Source organism: Cricetulus griseus, chromosome 2 (genome assembly GCF_003668045.3).
Source record: "Cricetulus griseus strain 17A/GY chromosome 2, alternate assembly CriGri-PICRH-1.0, whole genome shotgun sequence".
Classification (NCBI taxonomy): Eukaryota; Metazoa; Chordata; class Mammalia; order Rodentia; family Cricetidae; genus Cricetulus; species Cricetulus griseus.
The window spans coordinates 213536615-213562781 of NC_048595.1; the positions used below are offsets into that span (position 1 = coordinate 213536615).

At 38.8% G+C, this 26167-nt stretch overlaps 1 protein-coding gene across 5 annotated transcripts in view; it reads right to left on the bottom strand.

The window, feature by feature from the left end:
- Positions 1-26167, bottom strand: part of Dtna (dystrobrevin alpha) — a 252517-nt gene that overhangs the window by 60311 nt on the left and 166039 nt on the right. For all 5 annotated transcript variants that reach the window (XM_027400555.2, XM_035440251.1, XM_035440252.1 and 2 more), the window contains 5 exons: positions 17912-17997; positions 11089-11243; positions 7921-8026; positions 5588-5754; positions 3798-3922 (listed from right to left, as the gene is read on the bottom strand). In XM_027400555.2, coding sequence (XP_027256356.1) covers positions 3798-3922; positions 5588-5754; positions 7921-8026; positions 11089-11243; positions 17912-17997 — 639 coding nt within the window. The remainder of the gene's footprint in view (positions 1-3797; positions 3923-5587; positions 5755-7920; positions 8027-11088; positions 11244-17911; positions 17998-26167) is intronic.

Consider the following 26167-nt stretch of genomic DNA (forward strand, 5'->3'; position numbering starts at 1 on the left):
CATTAATCCAAGTTAGTTGTTAATTTTTGCCTTTAACAGCAAAACGTGGACTCATTTATCCTGTTTGGTGTTAGGCACTGCAGGCCTTAAAATATCAGTGTTGGCTGTGAAAATTCACTGAAAGTTGTTCCTGGTAGCTGAAGCTGGACCACATTTCAAGATTTTGTCTGGCATGTCACTTCTTGGATGAGGTCAGAACAACAGATTCACGACCTCATTCACTCTGGATTTATCAACCAGGGTTCAGGAAACAATCTGAGAACTTCAGGTTATTTACCTAGGAAGCATCTTTGTGGTGGGGAGCAACATGAGGGTAGTTAAAAATAATTGTGCTTTAATGTGAATAACTTAATTTTATAAGGGGGTGATCAGTGTATCCAAATGTCCTCGTAATTAGGAAGGTAGGCACATTAGATTTACTATTTATTTATTTATTTATTTATTTATTTTGGTTTTTCTAGACAGAGTTTCTCTGTGTAGCTTTGGAGCCTATCCTGGCACTCGCTCTGGAGACCAGGCTGGCGCCTGCCTCTGCCTCCTGAGTGCTGGGATTAAAGGCGTGTGCCACCAATGCCCAGCTGGCACATTAGATTTTAAAACAGCAATTGGGATGAAATTCGTTCATTATAACTTACAAAAAGTTAAAATTGACCCCACATTTCTTGTTTTCTTTTCATAAAAGAAAAAAAGCTTTCCAATTTTGCTCTATGTCTAGGAGATGGAAAACAAATGAATTGAGAATGCTTTTTTAATTAACTAAGCCAGTTGTTTTTTAATTGAACCTGGTCACCGAAAAACTAAAATTGGGGTTTCTTAGCAAATTGCTTCATGTTTAAGGGTCACCAATCAATTGAACCAGGAGCAGCAAATAGCAGCTTTGAGAGAGACTGAAGTCCCTACCTTCCTCCATCACCAAATGGCCAAGTCTGCTTCCTCAGCATAAGCACCCCCTGGGAGATGTTAATGTGTTAATTCTTACTAAAATGAAGCAGCCCCACATGAACAACGAGTCTCAGAGGCATCGCACAGAGACTTTTCTGCATAGATCTTAGCAGAGAACGTATAAACACCTAACACTGACTTGGCATCCTCCTCCTAAGTGTAAAGGGCTCAGAGCCCAACTAGTTTTAAGCTAGCCTTATACAGCTCACTTGTTTTCCATCTCATAACTACTTATCATTACGATTGTCAATTTGTGTAAGTATGTGTGTGGGGTGTTCATCACTTACCAAGTATCACTTTTGGCAGCAGGGAAGTGAAACAGAATAGAAAATGTTAATCATGGCAACATTTACAAGCAATAGGATAGTTAAGCGCACATGCCACCACCTGTTCATTTCCATTGAAGAACTAATTCATGACTGGCAGTGTCATTTTGCTACACGTGCATAAAATCCCCTGGCTCTTGAAGGCAATAGCATTTTCTTTGTCATGTGATTCATTTCTATTTGCAAAGTTAGTAGCACCCCAACCTGATTTGTTGTTGTTATGTTGCTATTCTTGTTGTTGTTGTTGTTGTTGTTGTTGTTTTTTTTTTTTTGAGATGGGATCTCCCTGTATATCTTAGGCTGGCCTTGAATTCACAGAGATCTACCTACCTCTGCCTCCTGAGTGCTGAGACTGAAAGTCTGTGACACCACACCGGGCTGTTTAAAAGTTCTAGTGATTCAGTCTCTCCTTATCTAAGCTTCTTGCAAAATGCTTATTTAGTTACACAGTCTTACTACCATCATGTTTGACATTTTCCATAGTTAAGAGCTGAGAGGATTTTCTAATTAATTTATTATGTATAATTAAGCACAAGCCATGTGTTTTTATCTCAGTTTTTACTTATGGAACTTAGAACGACTATTCTCTGCTCACAGCTGGATACACTTTTCAGACATTACCATCAGGCTTTAACACTAACACAGCAAGATGCGCTTGAAGAGGACAGTATTACATTCTAAACACACGGGCCTCCTACCACAGTCATGTTCCATATCACATGAAGACATCTTCTCACAAATATTCAATTTATGTGTTAGTCATTTGCAGATTAATATGCTTTTCATACTAACAAGCAACAAATGCTTTATTTTGAGTTTGCGCTGTATTTCTCAGTGCCCCAGCCTTTAGGACACTCAGCCCATGACACAACATGTCCATTGATGCTCCCGGCCCCCACCCACTGACTCTGCCTGTGAGTTTATTGTGTGCATAGGTGGTACACTGGGATATTTACATACTGGCAGATGTATATGAACATACATCCACACAATAAAAAGATGTGGCTTGTAATTAATGAAACAATTCATAAATTATTTCAGGATGGTCTTTGGTAGAGAATAAAAATAAAAAAAATTCATACTATTTATGTTTTTGTACTATGGCCCTAGTACTCTGTTTGAGATCTTTCTGCTTTTTAAAAAGATATTTTATTAATAAGTTTATTTTATGTGTGTGAGTGTTTGTCTAGATGTGTATAAGTATACCACATGCATGCCTGGTGCCTGGGGAGGCCAGAAGTGGGAATTGGGTCCCTTGAAATGGGAATTAGTTACAGATAGTTGTGAGCTGCTGGGTGGGTTCTGGGAGCCAAACTTGGTCTTCTGCAGTAGCAGTCAGTATTAGTAACTTCTGAGTCTTCTCTCTAGCCCCAGATATTTTTGTTTTAAGTCATATTTGGGAATAAGATATTAAAAGCATTAAGTGTGCAGGGAGGTATTAGTGTTTGGTATTTATTAAAGTATTCATTCTCTTATTTTCATTATATAATCCTCTATAAAAGGCTTGTGATGAGAGAACTTGCTACTAAATGTCATATATTTTATAAAGCACATTAAAATATGTATTCACATAGACACATACACATACATATTCAAATGTACACTCATGCACACACACATTCACATTTGTAAACACATATACACACATGCATACATATAAACACACACATATACACATACACACGCATAACACATGTATACACACACACACACACACACACACACACACACACACACACACACACACAAACATACACACAATCCCAAGTGCTGACAGTACAAGACCCTGGGCTGGGTAAGTATAGTGTGGCTCACTTTTCTGTGAGCAGCACCCTTACTCTGCAATACTTCAGTGCTCTCAGCATCAGGCCCTTGCCATTCACTCTCTGCCTCCATGACCAGCAGCTTGGAAGTGGGAGAAGTCAGTGGAAAGTGAGTCTCTGCAGAGTTCACACAGCACAGACTCATTCTACCTTGTGCTCCTTCATGAACAACTCAGATGTTTTGTCTCCAAGGGCAAGAGCAGACTTTAACTCAAAGCTCCTGGGCAAGTCATCACTATAAGCAGTTACTCCCTTGGGACACTCCTCTTGTTTGTATATTCCTGCTTTATTTATTGGACCATAATTTTAAAAAAGTATAAAGTAAGTTAGCCACAGTCTACAGGGTAGGCTTTATATTGGTTTTGTGGTTGTTTGGCCTATGCCAGCATTGTATTGCTTTTATACTTAAAATATTAGAACTTACGTGTGTGTGTGTGTGTGTGTGTGTGTGTGTGTGTGTGTGTGTGTGTGTGATGAAAACAAAAAGGGTGAAGGGCACCAGCAAGAAGGGGAACAAAGTGCAATGATATATATGTGATAAGTTTAAAATGAAACTCGTTTCTTTGTATGCTAACCAAAATAAAAGGAATAGAAGAATAAATAAAACTTGGTCCCTGACAAAGGATGTGCAGTTGTCTTGGTATGAATTTCCAGACATGTGTGAATAAAGGAGGACACATTTTAGTTTGGGGTCAGAGATACTCACACGATATGAGCCAAGTTGAGTGGCTTTTCAGGCTGATCAGGGAACATGGGATGCAAAGGTTCACGGCTTGAAGCACAGCTCAGGGACTTGCTTAATGCATTCGTTAGCTTCTTAGCAGGTGATTTCTAGAAAGAGAATAATAACAACTTTTATCTTACCCTTTATCAGATGAATTCAACATTTTTACTAATAGTTGCATATTCATTCACTCATTTCTTGATCGATTCATTTATTGAAGAACTCTGTTTGGAACACCTGCCCTCTAAGTCAGGAAGTTTGTTAGAGGAAACAAATGCAAGCTGGAACAAGCCATCAGGCTATCCACCCCTGCTCAAAGTCCCTGCAAGGTGCTATGCTGAAGGGAAGAAGTCCTTCTGTGGGAAAGCACATGTTGAGGTTTATGAGACGATCTTAGGGGATGGGAAGCTAATCCCTCATGGGAGGGATAACAACTGTAAAGGGAGGAAGGAGAGGAGAACTCATTCTAGAGAGGACAGTTTGAGGCCGCCAAGTTCCTGTTGAGTAGATAGATGTTAGTTCATGTCTCCTCAGGAACAAACACAATGTGTGTGTATATAGAAATATTTGGCGAGTTACCCTTTACATAAAGCCAACATGGTACATTTAAATATTATTTATACTACTTTGCATTCTTGTGATTGAACCATTTTAATCAGTTCAATTGGCTTGGCTAGTGGTAGAGTCAACAGCAACCAATCCAGGCACAAAACAGTAGATGTCGGAGAAATGGTGAGAACTGAACTTTGAGTTTAATTGAGGTAGTTCAGAAAACAGAGAGCCATGTAAAACAGTAAGCACACAGTGTTTACTCCACAGAGCAAGTGCCACAGCCTCCTGCCTCATGGGCACTCACAGGCCACGTTAGCACCAAGTTAACCACTCACAGTATGAAAAGATGATTTTAAGACCACAAATTTCCCTCTCCATTCCTTTGAAAAAAATATCTGAAACTGTACCAGTTTTTTGACCTCATATTACCATATTCCTGTCTAGTCATTCACTTGAAAGAAATTAGGGAATCTCAGTATTTTTTTTTATCAATTTGCACAGAAATAAAACAAAGTGAAAATTAGTAAGACACATCTTTTACAGTAAAATAAGTGATCTAGAGCTGCCTGACTTTCAGTTCATTAGATCAGCATTGACCTGTCTATATCCTGAGAAGAAGCATAGTTTGGTTCTTCTAGTATTTTAAGTCTGAGAAAGCCATACATGGCTCAGGTACAAACAGTTAGAGATCCCAGTAGGATGTGATATGGTAGGGAAGGGGGAAGGAATGTTGGAACAGAAGATAAGTTTGCCTTAATTCCATCATCATCTGTTCTGGTTAGCTTTTTTGTTTATCAACTTGACACAAGTCAGGGTCATCAGGCAAGAGGGAACCACAGCCAAGAACATGCCTCCATCAGATCATCCTATTGTCCAGTGTGTGGGGCATTTTCTTGATTAACAATTTATGTGGGAGGGTCCAGCCCTCTGTGGAGAATGTTGTCCTGTGGAGGTGGACCTGGGTGCTATAAGAAAGCATGTTGAGTAATCCATATAAGCAAGACAATAAACAAGGTTCCTCCATGGCCTTTGCTTCAGTTCCCGCCTCTAGGTTCCTACTGAAGTTCTTTCCCTGACTTCCCTCAGTGATGATTTGTGACCTGGGAGTTTCTTCCAGGAGTGGCCTTTTGTATTGGTCTCCATCACAGCAACAGAGAAACTTAACCAATGTACCGTAACATTCATGCATCCAGTTTCAAACACTGCTAGACCTCACTTACCCATGATGTATACTCTTTCATTTGGTGCTGGTTGCTATGGGAACCTCCTGCATGGCCCCTCCAGAAACAGTCCTGGCAAAGCTGGTAGTTGTGACATTGTTGGCATCGGTAGCGAAATCCCATCATGCTCTCACTATGACAGTAGGAACACTCAACTGGATGGAAGACTAGGAAGGAAGTAAATGAGGAAAACACTAGGAAAAGCGTGAACTAAACTAAAGAAAAACACAACTTACAAGGAATTCTATTTTTCAGCTGTGTACTGTGGTGATTTCAGACCATGGTCCATTTTGATCCAGTTAATTCCTGGAACTATACTTTTCAAGCATGTGTGTGGGAGGGGAGTAGGTATGAAATAGGATGAAGAATAAGTGTCCTCTGGCAACACAAATCTCTGTAATGCCTTTTGTTCTTCTGACCCCTATTTCTTAAGTCATATGAATGTAAATTATCCAGACTGACTAGTCTTTTCCACACACCATCTCCCAGAGACCAGCAGAGGTCATGAAGACACAGAAGCACAATGGATGAATACAGTTAAGTATTCAGCAGGCAAGGGGCAAATGTTAATGAAATAGAAAATGGAGGAAAAAAGAAAAAGAAATGAAATAGGGGAATAATAAAACTAGATGAGAGATTTGAGTTCCTTAAAAAAATGGAGTAGCTAATGGGCTTACTTAATGAGTGATATTGCCTTTATCTAACATACATACACTTTTCTGGGGGCAGAAGGCTAGGTCCCCAAAAGATAAATTATTTGAACACAGTTCTGACTTAGACTGTTTGAGAGACACCTCACTTATCTTGCCAGGAAATTCGAACTGCCAAGATGGCCATGTCAGATCTTGGAGATCTGAAACTAATATATAATCAGATCCAAATTGTCCTGTTACCATGAATTAAAGATACCAAAACAGCAGCTGCAGCAACAGTTGCAACAATAACAATAATTCCTGTTTGTTTTTAAAGTTATCTGATTAGCTGGGTAAGAAATGTATTATAGATGAAAGTAAACAAGATATGAAGTAAAGTGTGAGAAAAGACCCATGATGCATTCCAGATATGCTGCTGTCTAAGGGACAGCCCCTCTCCTGGCACCCAGGAAAGCTAAGGACTGAGTTAAGCCTGGGTAGAACTGCCTTGGACAGATCCTAAGAAGCAGATCTTCTGCGATAGGAAACACACAGATGTCAGAGCTGAAACTATAGCATTGGGATTGGTCCATGATGCCTTCTGGGATACTGATCAGAGCTCTGAACCCATCCTGTGTCACAGTAGGCACTTACGGGCTCTTGGCTCTTGCATCCATATGATTCTTAGTAATTAAAGAGGAACTAATAAACTCATTCATTAAATTTTGTCCAAAACCAAAATAGAATAAACTTATAACCCTGAGAGACAACAAAGTCAGATGATAAATATTCCAAATGAGAATTTAAAACAAAGCCAACTTTATCCCTAAAGCTTATTAAAGCAACACATAGACATGGGATATATTATTTTTTATTCAATTTGACAATAAAACTACAAACATTAGATAGAGGTTTTAGTCTGATCTATGTGTAAATTTCTTTAAACCTGCCCTAGGTTGTATTTTATATTTAAACTTGAGTATGTCAATGACAAACAGTTCTTATATTAGAAATTTTTGCTAATTTTGAAAAGAAACATGCAGCGAAGTTTACATTACTCTTGTCTTTAACAATATATACTTTATGGACATGTATAACCTTGAACACGTGCCTTAAGGTGAGCAAGTTGCTACCATTTATTGCTTTCATTTATTTCCTTGCCATTTCTTTCACCTATTCCTGGCTGATCTCTTAAGAAAAAATGGTCAGTGTCATAGATACCAACATGGGAAATTTACATCTAAGACACATCTTAGAAAATGTTTTTTGTTTAAATTTTTTAAATGTTTTATTTTCTTTATTTTTATATTGTGTGCATGTATGTCTGAGTGAGGGTGTCAGGTTGCATGGAACTGAGGTTACAGACAGCTGCAAGCTGTCGTGTGGGTGCTGGGAGTTGAACTCAAGTCCTCTGGAAGAGCAGGTTTTACCCCTGAACCATCTCTCCAGTTCCCCAAAAATGTCCTTTATTGGGATCTTTGTATTGAACACAGATAGCTTGTAATTATCTGTTGCAATGCAATTGAGGTTTATTTATTTATTTATTGTAACATATAACATTTGGTAGGCCAGGAGGTAGGTTGGTTAAGTGATCCACTAAACAAATTTCCCTAAAACTACACGAACTTCATAACTATGAACTTGGTGGGTCCACGTTGACCAATTTAAGTACCATCTTTTGGCTCAGCAGTAACTACTCACCATTTTCTACATTCGCCAGTCGATGCAGAAGAGGCAGCCAGACCAGGCACTGTGGAGGAGGGTCTGACATGAGCGTATCCAAGAAGCCATTTAATGTGACCTTTTTCTGCATCAGAAGAAAAACCACAAAAGTGTAGGTCAGAGAATAATCTGAACTCTTGGGCTAGCCACATGTCACTTGACAAAGAAACAAAGCATCCAATTAACTCCTTATCTAGGGAGACACAGAACTTGCCAAAGGGCACGGTTGCACTTGTTTACAACCAAGGACATCCACTGCTTTTTGTGCCTAATTGTCATGAGACCATATCATCTGCACGAGTCTAGTCAGGGGACAATCAGAGGAGTCTGTGCCTCTGTCTCAGAGATGAAGGGTGTTGTGAAAACAAGGAAAGGCAAAGAGCTGGAATCTACACTAACTCAGAAGTCCTCATGACACAGACTGTATGTTGTTCCCTTCGGGTTGGGCTGTTTGTGAATGATGCATTTCCTCTATTGCTTACACACTGAATATTTAATTGCTAATGTGAACAGTTCCACTGGAATTCTGAAATAGCAGGAATTGTGTGGTCAAATGTTAAAATTATTTTATTTGAAAATTTGAACCAGGATATCAAGGTGGATAGGACCATAATAGTTTTGGTAACAGTCCCAAAGAGGTGTAGTGTTTTTAAGGCCCATATTGTGGGATAAACCTTGCATCTCACTAATAACAGATTCTGGATTGATGTTTTTCTGTCAACTTTGTGGCTTCACATGAATCTACTGATGTTTTAATTATTGTCTGTGGTCCCACAGCCCCCTCAGTCAGTGCACTGCTGGCCACTCTGGCCAAGGCCTGGAGGGGCCTCTGGTCTCTAGGCCCTGGCTCTGCTGTTGCTGCTATATGTAGGTTTAAATTAAGTCTCTATTATTCTAGTTATCAATAAAACTCAGAAGTCAAAGGCTGGGGTGAAAACTTGCTAGCTCAGAGAGGCTTAGTAGCAACTAGTTGACCTTACTTATTTGCTGGAGATATCTCTCTTCCCTTGTCCTAGAACCCAGAGGAAGCCCAAACTCTCCTCCCCTCCCTTTCCTTCCAGTGTGTCTTCTTTCTCCAAATTGCTGGCTTCTTTATGGCCAATTCTGTCTGTCAGTCACTGGCATTGCCCCCTATTGGACAGTCTCAGGAGTGCCATATAAAATATCCCACATCACTGGATCATTGGTCAGGAGACAAGATTTTTAAAAGATTTCAGAATTTATATGTCTAAAAGATAATTTTCCTTAAAAGCTATTACTCTGCATTGTATGGACTTTTCCCCCAGTGAAATATTTCAAACACACTTGGAATTTCAGTCATTTATTTATTTATTTCTTATGTGTATGGGTGCTTTGACTATGTGTATGTCTGTGTGCATACATATGAGTGCCTGGTGCCCATTGAGGCTAGAAGAGGGAGCCAGATCTCCTGGGACCACAGTTGCAGACAGTTGGAAGCCTCCATGTGGGTGTTGGGAATTGTGCTGGGAATTGAACACAGATCCTCTGCAAGAGTAGTCAGTGCTCTTAACCACTAAGCCATCTCTCTAGTCATCTCCTCCTTGCTCCTGTATTTTAGCCTTTTAAATTGTGGATATAAAAACATTAAATTAAAAATAAAGTGTTTGTGTATGTGCCACTTCCTAAAATTTTCAGATGACCTTATCCACTTTGGTTACTTAATCATATTGGCTAAATTATAATTGATCCTGAATTTTCCAAGAGATTGCTGTAACTTGGATGTGTATAAATTTCTCATCATTAATGCTCAGCATAATTTGAAAGGAGCTTTTAGCATGAGAATATTTTATTTAATAGTTTTTAAACATACAAGTCATTTTATGTTTGAAGGTCAGGTGTAGAAAGACAAACACTATGTGTTTTCACTCCTGTAGAAGCTAAAATGCTCATCCCAGAGAGTAAAAGAGGCTGGAAGGGGAGGAACAGAAGGAGAGGGAGGAAGAGGGATGGAGAAACAATGGACAATGGGTACCAGAATGCAGCTAGGAGAAATACCAAATCCAAATTGAAGTCACTGAGAGAAAAACTGTACTAACTCAGGGCAGAGCGGAGGTGGAGGAATGTTCAGGAGCAGCTAAGCCCTGAATGTAGGAGCTGGGACTGTGATGATGACATCAGGGCTTCCTTTGCCTAGATAGCACAGGAGCAGAGTTAGTATCTAATGCAGCCTGCAGTGCATGTCTTTACTCATCAGGAGGTTAGTTAGATTTCTACAGATGTATGATAGGAGTGACACTTGATGCAGTTTCAACTTTGCAGATGGCCAAGTAAATGCAGAATGAGGATGTCACTATCTGGGTGTACAGTGTGGTTTTCCAGTAGCTGCTGTGCACAATTATTTTCCCTTAAACTTCATTTAATGTTTTAATTAAACAGACCACTTAAGAAAGCATACCTGGTTAGTTTAAACTATATGGCTGTAAATGAACATTTTCTGCATGAATTTAGAAATTACTGCTATATTTTATTGGGGAATGAATGTATGGTCTTTCCAAAGAGGTATAAGCTGGAGATGTGGTAAACTAAGCACCTTCCCTAGCAACAAGGTCAGCTGAAAGCATCACTACGACATATTGTGAAAGATTTAGGCACCAGTGTGCACCATGTATTGGACCATCCTGACAGTCATGTGGCATGTGAGGACATCATTTATTGGACCACCCCAACAGCCATGTGGCATGTGAGGAAACTCCTCTCCTTTGATGAATGTTGGTAAAACTTAGTGTGGGGCCAGACATTCCTCATTTGGGACTGAGTGACAATTCAGTTCTTTTGATAATATAGTGATATTAATGATAAGGATACTGAGGATATATTATATATATATATAATATATATATATATATATATATATTGCTGCAAAGACTAAATTAGGCAGTAGACATCATTAGCATGATGTGTGCCTTTTGGTCAATGAGCACTAGTAATTATTACTATTCATGTATAAGTTATAATTACATGTATCAGTTATATGTAAATATATGTTAGTTGCTGGATCACAAGCCATTTGTCACAGGTTGGAAAAATACACCCCAGGCTTCTGTCATGAAGAATTTGGGCACCTGAGCCAGAAGTCACACACAGAAGAGAACAACGGTGTTAGGAAGGTTTCCTTAACAATGTTACCTGTTGGGAGAAACAGGATCTGGCTGACTGTTCTGTGTAACCAAACGAAGGACCTTCAAAAACCGCTGTGGGAAGTTTGAGAACTTCCCGAAGGAACTGGTCATATCTCCCATAAACCATCACTCCACTGGAGTCAGAGATCATTGAGAAAATATCTGATGGAAAGAAAGGGTGAAGGTATTTACCACATAAGCATGCTAAAGCTCTATCTCAACATCTCTTGTATTAATAATGCAGAGCAAGTATATTATTGATGAAAACATAACATGAAACCTGATTTTTCTGCCGAAATAGTCTCAGCATGATATCCATATCCAGTGTTTTCTTCTTGTTGTTCTTTCAAGACAGGGACTTGCTAAATGTCTGGTGTCTTTTTGAAGGTGAGTTGTAATTTGGGTAATATTAGCATATTTTGATAAGACAGAGAACATGATTTTGTCTTGAGGTTAGTTATCAACTCACATATAATGCTGCAAAGGTAAATTTTGTATATATGATACATACTGCTGTGGTTTGCAAGTGAAATGTTCCCCCACAGGCTCATGAGTTTGAACACCTGGCCCCTATCTGCCATGGGTGGTGCTGTGAAGGCTGTGGAACCCTCAGGAAGTGGAGCCTTGCTGGAGGAAGTCTGTCAGTGGCTGTGGACTTTGAGGTTCTATTGTCTGGTGCCACTTGCTGTTCTTTCCTTGCTACTGGACTGCTGATGCAGTAACAGGCTTGTCTCTTGCTCCTGCTACCGTGTGTTCTCTCCCACAACAAAGGGATCCCTCGGGAACTGTGAACTGAAATAAACCCGTCTCCCCTTAAGTTGTTTCAGTCAGGACATTTTATCATGGCAACAGAAAAGTAAGACAAAATTGCCAACATCTTAGGAAACAGAATGAAATTGTCACTGTAGCGGAACTGGGGGAGGTCCATGTATCATTTATCTAATTAGCAATTTATCCATTTGTGTCATTATTAAACATTTAGGGTTTGATTCATTGTCTTTGAAAAAATAAAGGGCACAATAGAGATAAGGATAAAAAGAAAGAAGCTAAAACGTAGTAACTTCCCAAAGAGGCAGAAAATTTTATAGACCACACTGTCCAACAGGGTGGAGGGCATGTGACTTATCAGGAAAGGTCTTTGTGTGGTGAAGAGGAGCCTGGCCTCACAGACGATCTATGAGGTAAAATCAGGCTTTCAGATTATTCCCCAGAGTACCTCTGCCTTCACTGAGCTGTGACCTCCCTTCTGCCATGATGTGAACTTAATGAACACTAACAGCTGAATTCCCAAGGTGCTTCCTAATCCTTTCCACCCCTCCCCCCAATTATCAGAATGAAAGGACTTGTCATCAGTTTATCTAATGCTAATTAAACAGCATTCAGCCAGTGTAGCTGCTGGGACAAGCTACAGTAAGTTCAATGTGCTACCTCTGTTCATTTTGAATGTAGCCAAGGCTATCACAAGCCATGGCTGTAACATTTACACTGTAATTCTATGTCACATATTGCAAGGTTTTACTAGGCTATGGTTTTAGGATGTGAATCAACTCTCATCATGTGAAATCTTCCCAATAAAAATGACGTTTCACAATTGACATTAATGGTGATATTGTAGACATTCTGAGGCTAATGTCCAAAATATATAAGGAGCTCAAATAACTCAATAGTATGAAAAAAAAAACCTTACTGAAAATGAGCCAAGGAGTCAAATAGATATTTCCTGCAAGAAGGCATACAAATTTGTTAGAGGGTTATTAAAATGCTCAGTGTCAATGATCATCTAGTAAATGCAGATGAAAGCCATGGCCAGCTACATCTCTAGTAAAAATGAGAAAAAAAAAAGTACAAAAGAGAAGCAGTGTGGGAGAGAACTTGGGGAAAGGGAATAGTTGTAAACTGTTGTGGAAATAAAAATTTCAGCCATTTTGGAGGTAAATAACACAATTAGAAAACATAGAATCATGACATGATCCAGCAATTCTATGCCTGGGCTTGCATCTAAAGGTGAGTAGTTTGTGGATGAAATATCTGTGCTTCCAAGTTTATGATGACATCCCAAACAGTGAAGATGTATGGTAACATAAGTGTCCTTCAACAAATAAATGGATAAGTAAGAGTAGCCCATCCGCAGTGGAATGTTGCTCAGCCATAGAAGGAGGAAATCTTACCACCTTCAACAATATTGATGAGCTCCGGGGGTATGCTGTTGAGTGAAATGAGCCCACACACAGTGATGAATATTACATGTTTAGACTCAAACAGAAAATAGACATGTTGATTTCAGAACTAGAGTATAGAATGGTTACTACTAGCACCTAGAGTACTTAAAAGACAGGCAGGGATGTCAACATGTTGTCAATGAATATGTAGTTATAGCTAAGAAACAGTTCAAGAGAGAGCCTTCACAGAAGGGTGACAAGGTCATGAAATATGTGTTAGTACAGTTGATGAATGTGTATGTTCTTGTCACAAAATACTGTATAAAATGGTGCATATATTAATCAGATAGATGTAACCATTTCACAGATAGATTAAACCATTTAATTTATATTAATTAAAAAAGAAATTCAATTTAAACCAAAGTGCTGTCTTCATCATCTCTGCAATGTTGCTTGCTTGCTGAGTTTTATCTCAGGCTCTAGTCAAACTGTTCAAGAATAAATAAATCAAAAAGAAGCTGCCAACAGGACAATATGTTGATTAATTCTGTATGTAAATGCTGAAACATTCCAATGAGCAGGGAGACAAGAAAACTTGGGAAAATCAGACTGGCTTTTCCATGGAAGCTGCCATCTTGCTTGCTTTGAGGAAGGTGGATGGTCCTAACAGGGTCACCCTGTGTCTCTTGAGGCTCTGAGTACCTTTTCAAATCACTAAGTGAAAGAATTCAGGCAAAGTTTCTATTCTGGTTTGAATGTGAACTAACTCCTTCCCTCTTGCTAATTTTTGAATATTCGGCATGTAGCTGTTGGTATTGCTTTGGTAGGTCATGGAACCTCTGGGGTGGGAGGCATTGTCTGCAGGTATAGCTTGTCAGGGCTGGACCTTAAAGGATAGCCCACCTCTGGTTCTACTGCTGACTTCTCCTGCCTCCTTATCTGACACATTATTAACAAGGCACCTCACACTCTCATTGTTATGGACAGAAGCCTGTCCTGCCACTAAGCCTTCCTCAATAGTAGACTGTTTTCTCTGAACTGTGAACCCAAGTAAATCATTTCCCCTTAAGTGTTCGGGCACACTATGAAGTATTTGGGCACAGTGAAAGGTAATGGATTTAATCTCTAACTAGAACAAAAAGCAGGAATATCCATAATGACCTTCGACATACTTGACACTAAAATGAGAGAGAATGAACTTCATTTGTGTCAAGGGAGGTCATCTTAAAGCCCAAGTAAGTGTGGACCACAGGGATTATCTGAAAGTGGCTATGGATGGCTTACTCAAGTCTTTAAAAAGAAATGAAGGAACTCCTGATGTTGATGTGAAAATAATACATGCTTATATCTTAGTTTTGGGCTTGATAAGTATGCATATATAATAAAAAGGATTATTCTCAGGATTCACCCAGTTAATAGATGTAAAGTATCCATAATAATACTTTACTTGTGGGACACCGTGTATATATTCTAGATATTTTCATTATTAATTTCATTATGTATTTTATTCTGTTGCTGACATCATTCATTCATATGAAATCCACAGTGGGAGTTTTCCTTGTGGCTCCAGATCATATTATAACCCCGTTTGTGTTTCCTACAGCAACATAACATGAATTTGCCATCATTGGTTCATTCAGCTACAGTCAACCTGATACATACTAAATGGGTAGCATTTTGCTAATCAGCGAATATACAGGAAACCATGATGCAGTTCTTGCCCTCCAGGAGGCTTGGAAGATTGAGAAAAGCTTGAAGTTAACATCCTGGTGTGAATACTGGGAGAGCAGGGTGGATGCCATGCAGAGGAGGAGCCGGTCAGGTAAAGTGTAAAGGCCACTGAGCAGTCAGCACAAAGGAGAGAATTGGTTTAAGGAAATGTGGTCAGGACAAAAGGGACTGCAAGCACAAGGCTCACAAGGAATCCGAATAGTCAGGGAGTGGGGTACAGACACCAGGGTACTGTGGATGGTGATAGCAGATAAAACACATTGAAACTTCTGCTATGGAATTCAAATTGGGGCTGGATGGTATCAAGGGGTGTGATGAGGGATTTAAAGCAAGCCAGTAAGTTACGGGCACAACCCTGGAGGTAGTTATAGAGGTAAACCAACCCATTTAGAGAGAGAAATTTGATAAAGACAAGGTGTTTGCTAAAGCGTGGGTCTTCTGAACTAAAGAAAAAGAAAGTGCTCAACAAGTATAGATAAAATAAGACATCCCAGGCTTATGGTCTTGGACTTGGAATTCCTTTAGATCTGGATTATTGGGGTTGAAGAGTTGCCTGGGTTGGTGCAGTGTTTGGCTTGCAAGCATAAGACCTTTGTTTGCACCCTAGAACTATGGAAAATTCTGGGTGTGGTGGTGCATGGTTGTAATTTCAGCACCAGAAGGGCAGAAACAGAAGGACCCTTGGAACTCACTTGCAAGTTTAATTGGTGAGCAACAGTCCAAAGAGAAACCCTGTCGCAAAGATGGACAAAATTCCTCCATATGGCTACTATGGTGTCTTCTATCACACATATGCCCAAGCACACATGCACACAGATGGGAGTATGCATATATCACATCCATACTTGTATGGGGACACACATGAACACACTTAAGAAAAATCAACCAACAATATTGTCTAAGAGACAAGTGTTCCCAACACATTAAAGCAGCTAATTACAAGACGAGAACAATTAAACCAAAAAGGAGGTCACTCTATGCTTATGGTGCTCTGCCATATGCCCACAGAAAGTACCCTTCTTTCTATAGGTTGTCTCAATCGTGCCACCAGGAGTAATGTGGTGAACACCACACTTATTGGGTGGTGGTGGCCCTAAGTAGTTATAAAATGGAATTAGTATCCTCTTTATTGCATTTTAAAGCATTTAACCACCTTTGCTTAATTTTTTCTGTTGTAAAATGTGCTCCTGTTGTTAGTTAATTGCCTATCAACCATGCATTTGATGTATATTTTAATATTTTACTTTGTGTGTATGTATGCGTGTATGCCTTGTGTGTGTGTGTGTGTGTGTGTGTGTGTGTGTGTGTGTGTGTGTGTGTGTGTGAAGATGAGGAAAAATCCTAGGGCTGGTTCTCCCTGTCTACTTTGTGTAATCCTATGATTTAATTTAGGTCGCCAGGCCTGTGTGAAGTCACCTCTCACCGCTGTCATCTTGCCAACCTTCTGTTTAAATCTGATCCTGCCTTAGAGGAAGAGTGGCTCTTCCCAGCCCAGGATCTGAAGATGAATGATAAGGTTGCCACAGTTTTCTTTTACCAGTAACTGCTTTAGTGACTGTTCTGAGATGAACAATAAGACTGGACAGAGAGAGAGAGAGAGAGAGAGAGAGAGAGAGAGAGAGAGAGAGAGAGAGAGAGAGAGAGAGAGAGAGAGAAAGGACATCTGACACAAGGAGAGCTGAAGCAGAAGAGCCTGGGTCCTCCAGGACAAGGACTCACTGGCTTCAGGAAAGGCTCAGAGGGTCTTCATGTTTAGAAGATTGCCTTTCATTATTTTGGCTCAAATTTATTCTAATATAGAACTAGAGAAATGGCTCAGTGGTTAAGAACACACTAGTTGCTCTTCCAAAGGTTCTGAGTTCAATTCTCAGCAACCACATGGTGACTCACAACCATCTGTGATGCCCTCTTCTGACTTGCAGGACACTGTATACATAATAAAATAAATCTTAAAATACTAGGACTTGTGTCTATGAATACCACATTGAATGAGTATTTGAAGATGCTTTCAAAGATTTTAAGTTTTTGAAACATTTCTCTAATGTCCTTGGCATAAATGGCTGATTGTGACATGAAGGCAGCAGCCAAGCTCTTCTGGGTTTTCCCTCTTGTTTCTTTCATTTTGTTAAATTTTCTTTTCTTAGCCTAATCTTGAAGAAAGTGCCTCCTAGATAATTCTGAAGCTACTTAGAGAGTGACGAGAAAGCCACCGGTTCCTGGAACTTCTAATTTATTGTCTCCCAGTTTAACAGTGAAGTAGATAGTTTTCAAGTTCTTTATCTCCTAGGCTAACCAAAGAGAAACAGACTGGCCCAGGTTCTGGGTGGGTGTCTCTGAATTCTGGCTGTATTGGCCAGTCCACAAAAGAAATCACAGATGTGAAGGAAACAGATGCCACCTCAGTTTTGCCATCCTGTCACTAATCTGGTTAGCCAGTGAGAAAATGTTCATCCAGTATGTATGGCTTGACTCCAAAGGATTAAAGAAGTGAAATTATGTCCACAGTGTAACTTAGCAAATCAATGTCATTGCTGGACTCACAACTTGGATTATCAATGCCAATTGTCATGGCCTTTCTAACACAGCATTACATGCCATACTCACAATATTTAGGGTAAAAGACACGATGAAATCACAATATCAACAACATTTTAAATTAGTGAAAATTGAGCACTTTAGTATCAGAAAGATTCTACTAAGAGATAGGCAGTTATAAATCATGATAACTTGAAAGTAGAGGGGAATGCTCATTTCATTAAAATTTACCTAATGTGGAAATATTTTTATTATAAAATTTAAAGGACAAAGAAGACTGCATTTGAAATGGCTCTACAGAATGAAGGGGAGGCAGAGATAGACAGGGGACTTGGCAAGACTAAGAGAGAGGATGTAAGGCACACAGCAGAAACAAGCAAGGAGGTGGGAGTGGGGATAACTTACATCTTAACTTGTCCATGATCTTCCCTCCACACAATGTGGCCAAAGCCATTTTGACAGCAAATACTGAGATTTTACCATGGCCTTCCCTGTTTAATGATAGCAGAAAAAAAGATGATGTTATTTAGGGTATGTCCAATAAAGAATGTTGACATTTTCTACTCTGTAGAAATTGTAGGATACATGACTGCATGCATTATTCATTTTAGAAAAGGTTGTGAATACAATTCAACACATATTGCTGATAAACTGTCTGTTTGATGCTTTTGTTTTTCAAGAGACATCAGAGTCTCCTAGTTTTTTCATTGTATATGTCACTTGCTTAAAGTATAGACTGGTAGCCAGAGAAATATGCTCTAGATAACTGTGGGTTTAAATAGAAGATCATGCTTTTTTTCTTTGGGTTTCATGAAATAATTTTATGCATGATTTCAGTTTCTATAATTTATTCAAACAGACTTCAGAAACTTCATATTGTATTTCCTTAGAGAATTATTAAATTTAAGTTAGGCTGAGTATGTGGGCTTTTTTTCCAAGTTCAACTTTTATTTTTATTATTTATGGCATTTTATTTTATTTTTTATTGAAATTATTCTTCTCTTATACAATTCATCCCAACCACAGTTTCCCCTCCCTACACTCTCCCTAGTTTCCCCTTACCTCCCCTGCCATTACCCGGCAGAAAAGAGTAGGTCTCCAAGAGACAACTTTTAAGAACACATTTTTGTCAACTACTATTTTCTAAACAAATTGTATATATATATATATATATATATATATATATATATATATATATATACAGCTAGTATTTTAAGAGAAAGTAAGAGCTGGTCTGGAGAGATGCCTCATTGAAGTGCTTGCTATGGAAGCATGAGAACCTGAGCTTGGATCCCCAACACCTACATAAAGGCTCGATATGGTGGCACATACTTGTAATGTCACCATCTAAGAAGCAGAGCCAGACAGATCATTGGCCAGCCTAGTCAAATCAATGAGCTCGAGGATCAGTGAGAGAACTTGTCTAAAAAAATGGATAGATATGCCTTCTGAACACACGTGCAGGATTTCTCAATAAAATACTTGGAAACAGAATCCAGGAACATATCCAAACGATTTTCCACCATGATCAAGTTGGCTTCATCCCAGAGATTCAGGGATGGTTTAGCATACATAAATCGATAAATGTAATCCACCACATACATAAACTGAAAGACAAAAATACCTCATCTAATTAAATGCAGAAAAGGCCTTTGACAAAAATCCAACACTCCTTTATAAAAGAAGTTCTGGAGACATTAGGGTTACAAGGGAGATACCCCAACATAACAAAGGCAATGCATAGTAAGTCCACAGGCAACATCAACCAAAATAGAAAGAGAAATGGGAAACATTTCCTCTAAAATCATGAACAAGATAAGGGTGCCCACTCTCTCCATACTTGTTCAGTATAGTATTTGAAGTCTTAGCTAGAGCAATAAGACATCTGTAAAAGGCCAAGAGTACAAATAGGAAAGGAAGGAGAAAATATTCTTACTTGCAGATGATATGGTTTTATATTTAAGACCCTAAAGACTCCAGCAGGAAACTTCGATAGTTGATAAATACTTTTAGGAAACTATCAGTTCATGAAATCAACACAGGAAATCAGTAGCCTTCTTACATACAAATGACAAACATACTGAGAAACAAACCATGGAAACAATACCTATTACAAACAAAACAAAACAAAACAAAAAATAGCTTCAAAAATATTTTGGAATAACTCTAATTAAAGGTGTGATAGACTTGTTCAATAAAAACTTTAAGGTATTAAAGAAAGAAATTGAAGAAGACCCCAGGATATGGAAAGATCTCCTATGCTCATGGATCAGTAGGATTAATATCTTGAAAATGCCTATCCTATCAAAAGCAAACTAAAGATTCAGTGCAATCCCCATCAAAATTACAACTAAATTCTTCACAGTTGAAAACAACCTTCAGCTTCATATGGAAACTCAAAAGACAAACAAAAAAACAAAACCCAGGATAGTTAAAGCAATCCTGAATAATAAAAGACCTGCTGGAAGTTTTACCATCCCATATTTCACATTACACTACAGAGCTATAGTAAAAAATTCAGTATGGTGTTGCATAAAAACAGACATATTGATCAATGGAACAGAACAGAAGACCTGAGCACAACTGCATAGCTGTAAACACTTGAAGTCAAAATTATACACTGGAGAAAAGATTCCATCTTCAACAAATGGTGCTGGTCAAAGTGGATGTCTGTATGTAGAAGAATACAAATTGATCCTCATTTATCACTTTGAATAAAATCTCAACTCCATATAGATCAAGGTTTTTAGGATAAGGCCAAATTCCCTGAAACTTAAAGAAAAGAGAATATGTAATTCATTTGATCTACATTGTCACAAGAAAGGCCTCTCTGACCAGGCCCCCAAAGCATAGACACAAAGACTAACATTAGTAAATGGGACCTCGTGAAGGTAAAAAGCTTTTGCATAGCAAAGGACACCATCATTCAAGCAAAGCAGAATGGGACAAAAACTGTATACATCTGACAGAAGGCTTGTTTTTGAATATACAAAGAACTAAAAAATACCAAAAACCAAAACCAAAACCTAAAACCAAAACCTGAACATTTACACAATGGAATACTACTCAGCAGAAAAAACAATGGAATCTTGAAATTTGCAGGAAAACAGATGGAACTGGAAGAAACCATTCTGGGCGAGGTGACCCAATCACAAAAAGACAAACATGATATGTACTCACTCATATGTGGATTTTAGACATAGAGTAAGAGATTACCATCCTACAACCCACACTGCCAGAGAAACTAGTAAACAAGGAGGATCCTAAAAGAGACAAACTTTGTCCCCTGGAGAAGGGAAAAGGGTCACCATCCCCTGAGCAAATTGAGAACACAGGAAGAGGGGGGAGGGAGCTATGAGAATGAGAAGGGAAGAAAAGGAAGAATGCAGAGGTCATGAGGGAGCAGAAAGGTTGAGTCAGGTGTAGATTAGAAGAAAGGATATGTGATAGGTAGGGTTTTAGTTGGAGGGGTGGTAGGGGAGGAAGGGAGGGAGAAGGGAACTGGGATTGTCATGTAAATCAATCTTGTTTGTAATTCAAACAAAAAAAAAAGTCAAAAAAAGAAATCCCCCCAAATCAACAAAAATATTATGTTGGAAAAAAAGTATTCCATCTTCCCAGATGAGCCTAACTCTTGTCAAACTGACAACTAACCAGCACACTGCTTTTGCAGAGGTCTGAAGGCTGATTCCCATCACCCATATCTTTGACTCACAGGCACCTATAGCTTGAGTTTCGGGGATCCCACACCTGTGGCCTCTGTGGGTACCTGCACACATATACTTCCTGATATACAAATAATTAAAAGTAATAAAATTAAATATTTTAAAAATCATCTATAAAAAAGCTGAACATCAAGAAAGCAATTCAACTTTTAAAAAATGGGTTACAGTACTAAATAGAGTTCTCATTTCTCAAAATATGAAACACAAATGGCTAACACTTGAAAGTTTTCAACATCCATAGCCACCAGAGAAATGAAAATTAAAACTCTTTTGAGATTTCATCTTACACTAATCAGAATGGCCAAGACTAATAAAACAGATGTTGGCGCATACTGTCAAGGATGTGGGGAAAGGGGAACACTTATTCACTGCTAGGAGTGAAAACTGGTACAACCCATAGAAATCTGCATGGAAGTTCCTCAAAAAGCTGAAAATATATCTACCAGAAAATTCAGCTATACCACCCTTGGGCATATACCCAAAGAACTCTACATCACTACAGAGATACTTGCTTATTCATGTTCATTGCTGCTCTATTCATAAAAGCCAGAAATTGCAAACAGCCTAGATGTCCATCAACTGATGAATGGATACTGAAAATGTGCTCACATTTACACAATGGACTATTATTAAAGTGTTAAGAAAAAAGAAATTATGAAATTTGCTAGTGAATGGATAGAGCTAGAAACACTCATCCTGAGTGAGACAAATATTACATGTTTTTCTTGCATATAAATGTTAGCTTTTAAGCTTTCAATATGTGTGACACAATTTGAATAACACAGAGGCTAGGTACCTTGGAAGGGACCAGGGAGGAAGAGATCTCCCAGGGAAGGGAACATAGAATATAGTGTTATTGAGACATAAAGGGGAAACTAGACTAGTAGGACTAAATGGAGTAGGAGTGACAGAGCAGGGTAAAGGAGAGAATATGGGGAGGGACAATTAACACTAAAAAACCACATGAAAGCCTAGCACTTTGGAAAATCCCTAAATATATACATATATGAAAGGAAGTTAAATGGAGTCACCATATAATGGGATAAGCAATGCCCAAACTAGACATCATATGTTATGAAATAAATCCTCCAATATCAGGAATGAGTAACATCTTGTTGAGCTGTTCGCCTAGGGAGTCCCACAGACCCTGCTCAACACCACAGGCTACTGTCAATGCTGTTGGTTACCTTCAACAACATGACATTAAGGCCCTGTTGCTGAAGATACCACTTACACATGTCATTGAGCTTATGCCCAACTAGAAGCATCACCCTACTGACTAGTGATTATGGTACAGGAATTTACTCTTCATACTGTGGAAGAAGGGAAGTATTCATCATTGTCACACAACTAGGAACTCTATGACCTGCAACAGCATCTGCCTGCAAGATATACTGGTACAATAGTTGCACAAATGTGTTGGGGTGACCAGTCAGTTTTTGGATTGGAGTCAAGGTCCACTCCATAAGATGAAACCCATTTCTGTCACTTCTAAAGTGACCAAAACCCCGAGACTAGATACATTGTTCCCCTAGGGAAAAAACTACTACTATTATTCTGCTAAAGGAACACAACAATAAAATGAGTCTTAATGACATAGTGCTGTACCTATTTATCAGTGTGCCACTCAGCCCTCTTACAGTAGATGGTAATTGACAGAGACCCACAACTGGGCAAAGGGCAGAAAGTGAGAGACTTTGGAGCACTCAGCTCTGAATGGGATCTCTTGTCAAATCCCCCCTGAAGCATCAGGGGTCTATGTGGAAGTAGAGGTAGAAAGATTGTAAGAGCCAAAGGTGGTGGATGACTCCAAAGAAAAAGTGTCACCCAGACACAATAGTACTGATGCACTTATGAACTCACATAGACTGTGACAGCATGCAAAAGACCTGCCCAATTTCAAACCAGACAAATCCCAGCACAGAGAAGTGGAAGTAAGCACCAAGTTCTACTCCTAAGAAGCTATTTGCAATTGCTACTGGCTAAGAAAGGACAATGATGTTTTTCCAATGGAGTGCCCCTGAGTATATTATTTACACTCCAGGGTAAGCTGTGTGACCAGGATTAGTTGGTCAGCACCAAACAGACTCCATGGTTTTGTGTGATTTTTGTTTTGTTTTGGCATTTCTGCTTTTTATTTTTTTTTGAGGGAGAAAGAACAAGAAGGGAAATAGGGAGGATCAGGAGGAATTGAGGGAGGGGAAATGTGATCAACATACATTGTATGAAACACATTTTTAAAAAGTATGTATGTATTTTAAAATACATTTTAAAAAATGTATGAAATACATTTTCAAATAAGTGGACAGTGTAAGAGGAAGGCTCTTATTAACAACCTCTGACTTACACACACACACACACACACACACACACACACTCACATACACACACACATACACACATATACACACACAAACACACAGATACACATACACACACTCACATACACACATATACACACACTCACATACACACATATACACACACTCACACACATACACACATATACACACACTCACACACATACACACATATACACACACTCACACACATACACACATATACACACACTCACACACATACACACATATACACACACTCACACACATACACACATATACACACACTCACACACATACACACATATACACATACACACACTCACATACACACATATACACACACAAACACAAACACACATATATACACACATACACACAGATACACATAAATACACACAGATATTCACACAATACACATATACATATATACATACACACCCTTGCATGAACATGTACACATGGCTCTGACATATATAGAAATAGGAGTTTTGTTTGGACAGTTCCATTTCTTCCAAAACTAATAGAGATGCTGCCAAATCATTGACTTAGGGAATATAATGAACAAGTCATTCTCAAAATACATAAGGAGTATATAGAGTGCAATGTTTCACTGAAACTATATACCATTTGGAATAAATGGTCAATTGTCACATCTCAAGAATCATAAAAATAATACATTAGATATTCACGGCTATGAGGACAGAACAGAGCAGGCTGTCTTGAGAGCACTGCATGCATCCTGGCATGCATCCCGGCATGCGTCGTTGTTTGCATCCTGGCTTGCATGATGGAATATGACTTCAGGAATAGTAATTAGAGAGATGATCACACTGGCTTTTTTTTTTTTTTGTGTGTGTGAATTCAAGCTCTGAGAGCAATTGATTCCTCACTAGTATGAAAGGCACAGAAAAATGCCCTAAAAAGAATTCACAATTAGTGTGCCAATTCTTTTTTTTTTTTTTTTTTTTTTTTTTTTTTTTTTTTTGAGACAGGGTTTCTCTGTGGCTTTGGAGCCTGTCCTGGAACTAGCTCTTGTAGACCAGGCTGGTCTTGAACTCACAGAGATCCACCTGCCTCTGCCTTCCAAGTGCGGGGATTAAAGGCTTGCGCCAACGCCAGGCCTAGTGTGCCAATTCTTATTAAATGATAATTTCATTTTAAAAACAAATCAGGGAGATTGCCCTTGTTGTAATGTTTTCCCTTTCAATATGCAGAGGCCATGCATACAGTCCATAATGTGTATTTGCTCACTTTTCTCCACTATTGTCTTTGGGTGCAATGGAAAATATTCTGGTTTTATGTCAGTTATCCCAGACTTCTGTCCTTTTCAAGCTGTTCCTTTGTGTTACAGTTTGATGTCAAAATAGTATATCAAATTGTTCTCTTAGTACTTAATATCCAACAAGATATTTCTAAGAGTTGAGTTGGCTAAATCTGAGAAAAATTATCGAAGGTACAATCTGAAATTGCTTCATTAAATCCATGTTTTCTTAAACTTTTTCTTTCCTTGATATTTTGTTGTTACTCTGAGGAATCATGAAAGTTTTCCTAAACAATGGGAAGAGGAGGGTGAGTAATACTCTTTGTCTAAAACATATATGGATATCTGTGGACTCTATATTAAAACCAGGAATTATGTTAAAGTTGACTTCATTATAATAAAAAATAAGCAAGTGTTTTCCTCTGGGCTGGGCTTTCCAAGACTCCACCTAGAGACAAGCTGGCTGGCTTCAGCTAGGGTGTTATTTTTAGGGGAAGCTCCTGGCAAGGAACATCTGATTTTGAGAAGAAAGAAAACAACACAGATCTTGATAGATCTACACTGCCAGCCTGTGCTTAGTACAGAGCGTTTGCGCTCTCTGCCTTGCCAAGGGAGTTTCCTGTCTGAAGTTACAGAATCTGGCGCCAAATTTCACTCCCTGAAGTGAGCTCTGGATTCTGAGGAAAGCTTTCTTGAACAGGCAGAAAACATCAGCCTTCATTTAGAAGTTCTGAAAACAGGGAGGTTTCATTCACACATTTTATACATGGCATCTCATATGTTTTTGGGCCACTATTTGTCCCCAGCTATTATAGCACACATAGGAAGCTCTTTGCATGCTAGCTATACTAGTGAATGCATAAATAAAACAGCAATCTTCTGATTGATGGTATTAGACGTGTTTGGCTTTATGCTCCTTAATGCCTTAAAGTGGAAGTGATGATCTCTCTCTCTCATTCTCTCTCTTTCATATATTTTGAGGCTAATGAAAGTATTAATGTATGAACGAACACAAGCCCTCTGATTGACCCTGACACCTCTCTGGACTTCCTATAAATTTAAACGACAGGGAAATCCTTTTCCTGGTCTCCAGCAAGGTGCATTTACCCGAAGTTCTGCAGCTGGAGTGGAATTCTATCTCCTCCCATTCAAAGTGCAAGTCTGACAAAAGATGAGGGGGAGTAAGAACATTCAGTCTATTTATTACTATAAATATTCCTTGGGAATTGACTTTATTGTACCTCAAATAAAAGATTTTCCATGATAACAAGGCAGTGGCAGTCACTAGAGCAGAACACTGTATGGCTAATTTGAACTTAGGACTTAGAAAAAA